The sequence below is a fragment of the Rattus norvegicus genome, chromosome 4 (genome assembly GCF_021556685.1).
Source record: "Rattus norvegicus strain SHRSP/BbbUtx chromosome 4, alternate assembly SHRSP_T2T, whole genome shotgun sequence".
NCBI classification, from domain to species: Eukaryota; Metazoa; Chordata; class Mammalia; order Rodentia; family Muridae; genus Rattus; species Rattus norvegicus.
This window is the reverse complement of record NC_141537.1, coordinates 168,464,763-168,477,649: the sequence shown is the minus strand read 5'-3', so window position 1 is coordinate 168,477,649 and position 12,887 is coordinate 168,464,763. Positions and strand designations below refer to the sequence as shown.

Genomic DNA, 12,887 nt, shown 5'->3' with positions numbered 1-12,887 from the left:
CCAGCTCCTGCTCCAGAATCCCTGTTAGTTGGCTCCAAGCATCGACATCTGTATTGGTCAGTTGTTGGGTGATTACTCCCAAGGAGCAATCAGGTCAGGTAGTTTTAGTGCACAATTCTATCAGATCTTCATAGAAGGTCTCACACCAATACTCTTCAAACTACTTCACAAAATAGAGTACTACCCAATTCTTTCTAATAAGGCACAGGTACATTGATACCTAAGGCACAAAAAGATCCAACAATGAAAGAGAACTTCAGAACAATTTGCCTTATTAATATTGATGCAAAAATACTAAATAAAATTCTTGCAAACCAAATCCAAGAACACATCAAAACAATCATTTACCATGATCAAGAAGGCTTCATCGCAGGAATGCAGGGATGGTTCAATATATGGAAATCCATCATTGTCATCCTCTATAAACACAAACTCAAAGAAATAAAAAAAAAACACATGATCATTTCATTTGATGCTGGAATGCCTTTGACAAAATGGAATATACTTTCATGTTAAATGTATTGGAAAGATCAGGAAAACAAGATCTGAACATAAATATAATAAAAGCAATATTTAGAAAGGTAATAGCCAATATCAAACTAAATGGAGAAACACAAGGCAATCCCATTAAAATCAGGGACAAGTCAAGGCTGCCCACTCTCTCACTAGCTATTCAATCTAGTTCTTGAAGTTCCAGCCAGAGCAGTCAGACAACAAAAGATCAAAATGATACAATTTGAGAAGAAGGAAGTCAAGATATCACTATTTGCAGATGACATGATAGTATACATAAGCAACCACAAAAATTCTACCAGATAACTCCTACATGTGATAAACAACTTCAGCAATGTGGCTAGATATAATATGAACTCTAACAAATCAGTAGCTTTCCTCTACTCAAAGGATAAATGGCCTGAGAAAGAAATTAGGGCAACAACACCCTTTTCAATAGTCACTAATAATATAAAATATCTTGAGGTGACTCTTACCAAGCAAGTAAAAGATCTATATGATGAAAACTTCAAGTCTCTGAAGAAAGAAATTGAAGACCTCAGAAGATGGAAGGAACTTTCATGGATTGACAGGATTTATATAATAGAAATGGCCATTTTGTCAAAAGCAATCTACATATTCAATGCAATCCCCATCAAAATTCCAACTCAATTTTTCATAGAATTAGAAAAAACAATTTGCAAATTCATTTGGAATAAAACAATCCCATAGTAGTGAAAAATATTCTCAACAATAAAAGAACTTCTGAGGGAATCACCATCCCTGACCACAAGCGGTACTATAGAGCAATGGTGATAAAAACTGCATGGTATTGGTACAGAGACAGGCAGATTATATCATATAATAAAATATCTATAGTAACAAAATTTCACCCTAAAGTAAGAGCATATACCTTCTTATCAGTACCTCATGGTACTTTTCCAAAAATTAACCAGATAATCAGACACAAAACAAAACTTAACAGATACAGTAAGATAGAAATAACCCCATGCATCATATCAGTTCACTATAGACTAAGACTAGACTTCAATAACATCAAAATAACAGAAAATCCTCATACCCATGGAAAATGAACAGCTCTTTACTCTTGATATCTTAGTCAGGGAAGAAATAAAGAAAAAATTAAAGACTTTCTGGAATTTAATGAAAATGATGAGACATCATACCCAAACTTATGGGACACCATGAAAGTGGTGCTAAAAGAAAAATTCATAGTACTTAAATGCCCCCATAAAGAGATGTAATATAATACCAACCAAAGTACCTATGAGATTCTTCTAAGAAAGAGTAGAAAAACCTAAAACTAATTTGGGGACTTAAAACAGCCTGGCTATTCAAAGCAATTCTGAGAAAAAATAACAATGTTTTATGACATCACATTTTCAGTCATGTCACATAGCTATTTACATATTATTCATATAAAAATTGGGTTTTTGTGATTATATTCATGCATAGATATTACTGTACTTTTCTCACAAGCATTTCTGACAATTCTAAGCATTTTGGAGAAAATAGTAGAAAGACCAAATATCCCTTTAAATTAAACTATAATCTTAGCAGTTGGGATGAGTTGGAATAAAGGAAAAAGTCCAAGGTAAAACTTGGATACAGAGTGTGTCTAAGGAAAACCTACAATATATAAAACCTTTTATCAGTAAAGAAAGGAATCAATCAAGAAACTAAAAATCAAGCGCTTGCCTAGCAAGCGCAAGGCCAGGGGGTTCAGTCCCCAGCTCCGAAAAAAAAAAAAAGAAAAAAAAAAAGAAACTAAAAATCAAAATAAACAGAAAGTCATGAGTTAATAAAAATTAATAAAGAGGGCACTATATCATGTTCCATTGAAAATCATGGGTTTAATGAATGATACCACAACATGGTAAGTGGGCATTAAATTTTATCTCTATCTGTAGAGCTATTGGAAAATTTTAACTTCTACTAGGGGAATTATTAGTTTTCTCTAATGTTTCAACTCCTGGAATCTTTTTGAAGATTACATATATGGAAACATTTAGGCAGCACAAATCTGGCTTGATCACTCACACACACACACACACACACACACACACACACACACACACACACACATGTATGCACACAAACACACACGCACACACATACACAGAGACACACACAGAGAGATAGAGAGACAGAAACAAAGAGAGAGTTATTCAAGTATCAGTAATGGATGGCTGGTATTAGAAAGCATGAAGGGAAATAATGACAGAGGTATTTATGAGAAAAGTACAGTAATATGTATGTATGACTATATCACAAGAAAAGCCTACTCTTTTGTATGAATAAAATAGTCCTACATAAAATGCTTAAGAAAAGAGAATAAAATTATATTACATTCATTACAATGGTTGGTAAGTTTAAAAAATTTAACTCTACACCAGTGTACATGCAGGTGCATTCAGTGAAATTCAAAGAAATAACATATAAAATTTAGAAAATAGTACCAGTTGGATGCATAGTAAGGAAGTTGGAGGAAGGAACTGAGGATAATTTGATCAAATTTTATTATACACAGGTATAGAATTCTTGAAAAATATAATGAACATTCTATAAATAAATAATTTTATTAACTATTCTAAAATTAAAGCATAAAACAGTATTTATGATGTTGAATGTCAAGTTGATACGTGTTCATTCTTCATCCCCATGTACTTCCCTAATACGTTTGCCTGTCAACACTTTTATAATCTGACTTATCTGTTTCCATTGAGATCAGAGGTGATATTTTTTCTTTCATGATACATTACACCTTTTACTCAGTCTTTGTTGATACTGGAGGTAATCAGGAAATGGATCTGAACTGAATGACATTTTGCAGAAGCTACCACTATGTTGCAAGACATGTAGTCAAAGTGAAGACTGGCTTCCTCCCAGGTCTTCTGCTTCCAGAAGAACACATTATGATACTTCCAGCCTCCTTCTTTGTTACATTGTTTCTCTCTAGCTTTCCCCTTGAAGCTATCAAAACTATCCATTCAAAACTATTCTTAGGTCATTATTTCTCTCCATTTACTCTCTGGAGAAATGAGACATTTCCCTTCCATCAAATAGGAGAGACTACCGGAATAAGCACCTTCTCTATCTCCCTTCAAGTCCTTAAGTGGAGGGAGAACTATAAAGTTATACTTGGAGTAGATAGGCCAAGTCCTAATATCTTTGCTTCAGAATACACACTCATTATAGCATATGGAAACAAAAGGTGTTTAGAATGTAGTTATAGATCATACTGGTTTAAGATAGTTGAAGTAGGTTTTTTATAGAGACTTTTGATTTTTTTCTTCCTTAAACATTCTCAGAATCTTTGGGATGCTGTGGGAGCTAACTTTCAGGCATGAGTTTTTCATAGCAATTCCAGCTTAATTTTTTCAAATCCTATGCCTCAAGTATGTAATGCCATTGTAATAATGTCTTACACTGCAGTTCTTTATCAGAAACAAAGCCAATACCAATAGGTGATACAGTTTTTGGTGTCTCTTTTTTTTTTTCAGAGCTGGGGACCGAACCCAGGGCCTTGCGGTTGCTAGGCAAGCGCTCTACCACTGAGCTAAATCCCCAACCCTTGGTGTCTCTTATAACACCAACTTTAAGGGATGTTGTCCATAACTGGCAATATGTGACTTTTTGTTGTTGTTGTTGTTGTTTTGTTTTAAGTGTCTATATCTCATAGAGAAAGTGATATACTATATTTAATGTATACTTGTAGCAATTTTGACAATACACATTTTGGTATTCTGTACATGTCTTAAAGAAGTGAATAGTGTATATTTCTTTATTGTTTTACAAACATAGTTAGTGCTATTTATCCTTTCTTTCCTCTGCCTATTATGGCACTCCTTACCAGTTAATTTCTTCTCATTTTATTTCAATTTTTCATAGCACCTTTATTATATCATTACCTTTCCTAGATATTCTTTTTCTCCAACACACAGTTAGTATCTGTTACTTTCCTGGTTACTTTTGTTTCTCAAGACTTTGTATTCAAATCTAAAGATTCATAGATATGATACACATACAAAGAGTACATGTAACAATTGCCTCTGTGGATCTCAGTTACATCATTTAGTTTAATACTTTCTAGGTCCATTAGTTTATCCGCTAATAATTTGAGAAATTATCTACAATTTCATCATGGTGGCAGAAACAACTGCAACTTGGGAAAAAATCAGTACCCTTTCTACATAAAAATAAAGACTACATTGAAAAAGTAAATATAGGAACAATCTCAGTTACAGCAGCCTCAAAATCTATCTCTGAGGAAACATCACTATAGATATGAAAACTTTCTACAAACCTGTAAAGGGAATAACACTTGAAATGTATATAAGAAATACTCAAGTTAATTAAAAAAAGAAAATATCGGATCACTTGAGATAAAATATTTCAGAAGGCAATATAAGGAACTATCTCATCTGATCATGCTTTGGTATAATTAAATTTATACAAATGCCTCCTGTTCTCACAAGATTTAGAGATTCAATATAAGCCTAACTAAAATACCCATGAGCTCCTCCAGAATATTGTCTAAAATCATCAGTTTCATATAGAGTCACAAAACACTCTAAATCATCAAAACTATTCAAAGAGGAAAAATACTGCTGAGGAGATTATAAAATTAAATATGAAGCAATATTACAGTTATAGTATTATATTTTATAGTATTAGCATGAATCAAAATACTGATTAATGGAACAGGGGGCCCAAAATAAATGTACATAACTAGAGTTCATTTAATAATTGATTAAGATTCCAAAAATATAGAATGAAAGGAAGACAGCACCTTCACAAATGGTCCTGAAAAGTGTGAATGTGCACATGTAAAGGAATGATGTTACCTGAAAATTCACCACACTGCACAGAATACCAAATCCAAGTGGTTCAAAGATCTTAATGAGAAATCTGAAGTTATGAAACTAATAGAAGAAAAAAATATGCAGTACAGATTAAGATACATAGTCAAGGACTTTCTGAATAACATGTCATTCACACAGAATTTAAAGCTGATAACTGACCTAAAAATGATCACATAAAACTAAAAATCTGTACAGCAAATGAAATAGATCAAGAAAAGTAAAGCTCACAGGGTGGGAGAGAAGCATTGATAGCTATACTTCTGATAATAGATTAATGTATAGAATAAGTAGAGAACTCAAAATAGAAGCAACAAAGGGGACAAATGTCTCAAATGAAAACTGGAAAAGGATGTTTAGAGAATGTTGAAAATAAAAATGTCTAACAAATATTGAGGTAAGTATTCAAAATTGTTAGAGGTTAGAAAATTTCAAATTAAAAGTTCTTGGAGATTTCATGTTACTGCAGTCAGAAAGGGAAAGATGAAGAAAAGAGCTCACAACACATGCTGCAGAAGATGCACTTTTGGTAGGCATAGAAGTTAGAGCAATCTGTATGGAAATAGGGGTAGATAATTCTGAAAAACTAAAGGGAAATTTACCATATGACCCAGCTATCACAGTCCTTAGCATATGACCAAAAGACTCAACAGCCCACTCTTTAGATACTTGCTCATGTTCACTATCATTCTAGTCACAATAGCGAGAATAGGAAGCAACCTACATCCTACATCTACTGAGTAGATGGAAAATATGGTACATACAGACAATGTAATACTACTTGGTTGTAAAGAGATAATTTACCTTCTATAACATTGCTAACTTCCATGTTGTTCCGTGTACATAAAGCATGTAGAGGATAGAGTGTAACAATCTCTTCACTCCACCTCGTCGGGCTACAGTCCCATAGAGAAATACTGAAGCATGGTCATCCTACTGACATTTGGTGATGCCATTTTTGTCTCCCTTTTATAAAGGGAATAGTTATTCCTGTCTATGCACACAGTTGTGAGAAACTGCAGAGCCTCTGTCAAGATGCTGGTAGTTCTACTTACAGCTACCTTGCTGACTTTAGCTTAGGGCAGAGCACAGATGCACATACAAAGAAATACATGGTAAGGTCTGGAGAGATTCATGAAAAAAGTGGAGAAAGGACAGAAATTTTTGAGAAGAAAGACAGGTCCATGGAATTTCCGTCATAAGGGCTACAATTGTTATGTTCTTAGAACACTTAATATTTTGAAATAGAATAAAAAATACTAGAACAGAGGAATAGATGGGCCGTTTTTTGTTTAAAATATGCTTTTAACCCTGTAAGGAAACAAAGTAAATAGGAATGATTTGTGAGCACATTCCCATAGTCAGAACAAAATTTGGAACACAGTATTGCTGCATAGTGGGTGCAAGAAACATAATACAGACAAACACAGATGGATTAATTCAAAGGCATTGAAATACAGAATAATTTTAGAGCTCTAGACATTGACTTACAAGTATCAGTGCCAAATCTATATATTTTACTCAGCCCACATTCAGAATGTCAAGCTGAACATGTAAGATGTTTACTCTGACTTTGTCTCTTGAGTGTACAAAGGATTAAAGAAGAAAAGAAAGAGTGGAACATAATCTCAGGTTGATTTATGAAGTATTATTTTGAAAAATGTAGCATGATCACAAATGGGGAGTACTTTGATTGAAATTATGCAAGGAAAATAAAACAGATGTTTATGTTTTGAGCTGAGAGGTAAGCGCACAGGGAAATCCCACATACACTTGCATCTCAGTACTTTTAGAAAAGCAACTTAGACACTAGCTGTTGAGTTCAGTCATGCATAGAAATTTTACTCTTAATAAAATAGTTTTGTAGGAGCTCTGTGAGCTCTGAATGACCATTATCTGAACTTTCTCTTTATCCTATGCTTTATTTCAGGATGTCAATAATGGTAAGCCTTCTGCTGTCAAAGCAGGTAAAGCCCAATCTATTACCCTCGCTTGTTCTATAATTGTCCATGTTATAGTATGTTGTTGCAACATTATTTTTGTCATTAGAATGAATAAATATTACTTTCTGTATGAAGATAAATAAATCTTTCCCAACCTTGATGCTGAGAACATGATTGAGTTTATCCAACTAAATAAAGAAGAACAAGCTTCCATAATAGCAAATTTGTCTATTCTCTTCCAAAATCGCCACTTGGAGATGAAGAAGGACAATATGCTTTAATACTGACTCCTCTGTTTGTGAGAGAGTTCATAGTTTCATTCATCCTTGGTGTTCCAGTATATAATTATAGAGCTTTGTTAGGAAGATGGGGAAATACTTGGATTTTCCAGTTTTCTCTTTGCCTGTCTAGTTACAAAGTAATTGTCTTTGATTTAAAAAATGATGAATTGTCCCTAAAAATTTAGTTAATTTGTTGGACACCATTATTGTTATTCTCTTTCAGTATTTAAGTATGTTAATATAAAGTATTAAATGGGTAACATATATTTCATTCTAGAGATTCAAAACCCTGACTAAAACCCCCTATGCACCTATGAACCCTATGTTCATTTAGTGCCAGAACTCCAGGTAACAACACTCCTGATGAGAATATCATCTTTCTTTCTATTATTTCTCTTCTGTTTTTGGATATATCTTGCATAAATTAGAGGGCAAACCATATTTGTCTGACAAATGAAGGGGCATAGTGTGCCAGGATTACAAATAAAAAAACCTCTGTTTTCTTGGAATATATAATTGGAAAGACAATTGTGAGGATTTATTAAAGAGGGAGTTAGCACATGGCAGACAGTGCCTGAGAGGAAGGACCGTGTGATCAATTTAGGGAAAGAAAATAAGAGGAAAGTCTATCAATGTGCTCATATCTTCTTCCCCTTTCTATGCAGATCATGTGGAACACGGTCAGAGCTCAGATAGTGAGTCTTCTCCTGACATGAATGAACAAAATGATACACAGCCTACATCACCACCAGAAGCTAATCATGAGCCTTCTGACACTGCTCTGAATATACAAAGAAATGAACAAAAAGAAGAAGTAAAAAGGGTTCAAAGGCAACATTCCTTTCCTCCTGAAAACTCTGGAGCAGCCCAACAAGGAAGCCAGCAGCAGCACTCTTCTCAGGAAAGAGTTGATTTTTATAGAGACAACAAAGGGCAAATAGTACATTATCCTTTCTTTGGATTAGGAAAATTAGGAATTCTATGAATCTTGTACTCTGTATTTATTCAGGACTGTGTTGAATTATTTAGGTAAGCTGATTTTAAATCTAAGCATCCCAACTATTTATATGTCAATGGCTTTTGAGTCAAATGCAATAAATATAAAGATCTTCCCTCTGCCTTGGTCAGACCATAGAGTAAAAATTAGTAAACAGGCAGCATATTGACATAATATTATCCTCAGCTCTATTTCAAACCTTTGAATCCAGATGGTAACGGATGATATAACTTTGATGTTATAAGACAACCTTGAACAACATCTCCAAGGTACTGGGCCACTGAGGAATATAGTACCACAGATCCTTTTTAAAAAGCCAATGGTTAGCCTTTAGATTGAATTTGTCTGCAGAAGTATCCTCCCTTTGGTGTGATGTCTACTCTGTTCTCTCACTGACCTCTTATATCAAGTGTGTACAAGCTGCCAAACTCCCACTAAGAACACTCAGATCCACTTGATCTTAGCCAAAAGGCCGAGAAGCGATGAACACTCAGATCCATTGTCTCTAAGTGAAACCTTAGAGACACCTCCAACTGTTGAAGGTATTGTTTCTTGTTATGCTATAATGTTAAATTCTGTACCCAAGAATCTAAACCTATGAATTTTTCTTATGCTTATATGCTTTTGTTGTGAAACCTGTTTCTTGATTTAAAATGATTGGTTAAATAAAATTGGCTACAGCCAATTAGAGGGATTAGAGGCTGGTGGGATTTTAGTCGTATTGGGACAAAGAGAGAGGGTAGAGGGAGACAAGGAGAAGAAAGTGAGTAGAAGAGGAAGCCACCAGAGGTTAGGTCTGTCATGAAATATGGCCAAGTGGGTTGACTAATTGGAGTGAAGTACAGCCCAGATAAAACAGGGCAATTTAATTATTGAGATTATTGCTTGGTAAATAGACATTATAGCATGGAGGATAGATATTTGCCCAGCTCTTGTGTTGTTTGATGCTTATCGTAAACATAAAGTGTGTGTGTGTGTGTGTGTGTGTGTGTGTGTGTGTGTGTGTGTTTTATCTGGGGACGGAATGATCAATGGTGGGGGTAGAAATCCCAATCAATAATCCTCCTGCCATCAAACTTCCATAAGAGTTTTTGACACCTATCCAATGTTGGGCTGTGATTTCTGCATCTGTTTCATTAAGAAGTATGGTACATCCTGTGAGAGGACAATTATTTACAGTGTCAGAGATTGGTGCTTGCCAATGGGATCAGCCTCAAGTTAGCCCAGATATTGGTTGGACATTCCTTCAGCACTCTGACCCAGAATCTGACTTGACCCTATGTGAAGCAAATATTCATATAGCAGAACTTAGCTCTCAACTATCCTGTGTTTCCATTTTATTTTTGGACAGCATTTTGTCTGCAGATAAACTTAGGGAATTTCTTGACAAGTGGCTTACTTGCTACAGTTGAAACAACTCTACATGGAGATTATCAATACTCATTATCATCTTTGAAGTAGAATAGAGGTACTGTCAGGGACAGACATGTCTCTTAGTTAAAAGACCTTTTAATATTGAAATAACTGGAAGTGCCATATTCTGTGAATCGCTGACTCTTTTAAAGACCATATGTCTCTTCACAGCATCTCAGAACAAGCAAAGACTATCTACAGCTACTTATTATCTATATAACCTAGAGTGCGTATTTTCTGATGATACAGACTAGTATCTAACATAATTATGAGTTTGATTGATTGTTATTTACATTGCTTAATTATCCTAATCAGATTATATTATCTGTTATTAGAAGAACTTATAGACTAGTATCTAATATGATTATGAGCTTGATTAACTGTTACATGCATTGTTTAATTATCCTACACAGATTGTAATGGCAGGTCTTAAAAGGACTGAGATTAAACCTTGTATTTTTAAATAAGTTGCATAGTCATGATGCCTATCTAAATGTAACAAAATTAATTTTAAATTTTTCATCAATGTGTGAAAATTTATACTGATTAAACCATAAACCTGTAATTCTGTATCAAGGTAACAAAATATAACTTCAATTTTGCATCAAAATATAAAGACTTCTCACAATGTAAAAATGTGGCCATGAACTCAATAAGTTACTCCTATTTCTCTAATCTTTTATACTATTACTCTAAACCACTTTTTTTTCTTTTAAACCTCTTTTCTTTGCCTGAGAAAGAGAGACGGTATAGAAGAGGAACAGAAAAATAGAAATCCCAGAGTCTAAGCTTCATATTAGGTTACTTCTCTGTTCAAGACCATAGTATTTGTAAATTATCCCTTAAGATGACATCATGTCTATAATTTATAAAAACAAATAAAACTGTTTATCAAAATTTAAGGGATTGGAAAAATGTTCTACTTTTAGTTGCTTACTGCTGAAAACAAAATTGGCCCTTAAATAAAACGTTACAAAAGAAGGGACTTACTAAAGCTTGTTGATCGTAAGTTCAAAGCAATGTTTCATTCCATCAACTCATTATAAACTCAAAGCAACAGTTTCACATGGTCTTGCTTCTTCATAGTGCACACCTGTGGCTTCACCCTTGGCCCTGTCCTAGAATTCATCATTTCTCTTGATCACAAATCTGTTCAAAGTCTATTTTTCTTCTCAGTGCAACTTATGAAAACTCACTGTATTTGTTATTATGCATCCTTAACTTACTATTCTATGAGGAGGGAGAACATTCTTGATCCCAACTTCATTACATCTTTCTTACAAAATGACTAAAATAATCTCCTTAAAATTTCTATCTGAAATCATATGAGTAAAATCAGGAATTCTACAAATTCATTAATTTCTCTAAATAGAATTAATTCATGAAAGTTCATCTTCATGTTGATTTTCAGGAAATTTGCCTAATAGGGTAGGTCATAATCCCAGGATTCATCACACCAGGCTATAGAAAGTGAGGTTCTCCCAGTGTGCAATCACACCAAGCCAAATAAAAGGGGGAGTATGGGAATGATAAACACGAGAAAGCACATTGGTAACAAAAAGTAATTCTGGGATGAGGTCTCAGAGTCAATGCCTAACCAGAGTACACCTATTGTAGCTGAGCAAGACAGGAGGGCTTCTCCAATGACCTCACTTGCAGACTGCCGATCTTCATGACTGGCATCTGCCAAGAAAAAGAGGAAGGGATTTATTTTGCCAATGATAATTGCAGTCAGCTCTAAGGAGAGTGGTGTGTTTAATGCTGATATATACTCATCAAGCGATCATGACATTAGACCATAATTATGATTGAAAGGTTACAGCACTGATAATAATCACTTCTCAAAGAAAAGAGGACACCTGTTCCCCAGTCTTATGTATTTTGGAGGATGGACCTGCTAATGTCATCAAATTAAACTGTGGAACATTGACTATCCTGGGCTTCCCCTGAAAACTAGAACCAAATTTTCACTAAACATCTTGTTTGTACCTATGGCCTCCACTGTAGTTAAGAACTTTTCTTCTTTCTTTCTCTTTTTCACCTGTGATCCATTGTGACAACTTAAAGAGAAGTTTTGCTTTACTGTGATGACTTAGGACTTTCCTCTCACGGTTTCATGTGCCAGAGGCCTTACCTCAAACTCTGTGCTAAGTATATGAAGTGAGAAAAATTCTGTGAGGTGTGTTCTCGGCTATCATTGTTGCTCTACTTGTTGTGAAGAGAAGTTATTGGCCCCTGTTTGCAGAATAGAGTAATTCATTACACTCCATTGCTCCCACTTCTTATGTGCACAGCTGAGAACAAAGTCATTGATTTGGGGAATGATAAGCAGTCAGTTCTGAGAATTATTCTGTTCAGAAGAGTGCTTTTTTCCCCTTAACTGAATTAGGCATGAGGTGGGAAGGAGGGCAAGCAAAGGATAATAGAGGAAGAGAGGGAGAATAACAGAGAATGAGATGAAAAAATATAACAGGTTTAATAGTATATGCCTTTTATCCAAATTATCAGCACAATAGTATCTTGATCTATATGTAGGGGGTTCCTGAAATGGAATGGAAATTTGTTAGAGGTACTAAATTCCTGGGTCCCCATGCTAATTTGCAAAATTGGGAGAAAATGCCCACTTGTTCTGATGACTACAAATTATGGGACATGTTAATCGAGCTCTGGGAATGATGACAAATTATCTCTACTCCTGTAATGCTGCTATGTATTGAATTAGCATTGTCATATGAATCTACCCAGAATCAAGTTTCACAGTGAAATCTTAACCCTTTAATTATTTGCACAGATACTTTTCAATTTGTGCTTAAATTATTTCATGCAAGGGCTTAATTTTCTGGCTGCTTTGTAAAGACACCCTTTCCTAGCTGCACCC

At 34.6% G+C, this 12,887-nt stretch overlaps 1 protein-coding gene across 1 annotated transcript in view; it reads left to right on the top strand.

Moving 5' to 3' along the window:
* LOC147995102 (uncharacterized) overlaps positions 1 to 8,657 on the top strand; it is a 28,419-nt gene extending 19,762 nt beyond the window's left edge. The window contains exons 4-5 of the mRNA XM_087659610.1: positions 7,306 to 7,342; positions 8,265 to 8,657. Coding sequence (XP_087515736.1) covers positions 7,306 to 7,342; positions 8,265 to 8,584 — 357 coding nt within the window. The 3' untranslated portion in view covers positions 8,585 to 8,657. The remainder of the gene's footprint in view (positions 1 to 7,305; positions 7,343 to 8,264) is intronic.
* The last annotated feature ends 4,230 nt before the right edge of the window (positions 8,658 to 12,887 follow it).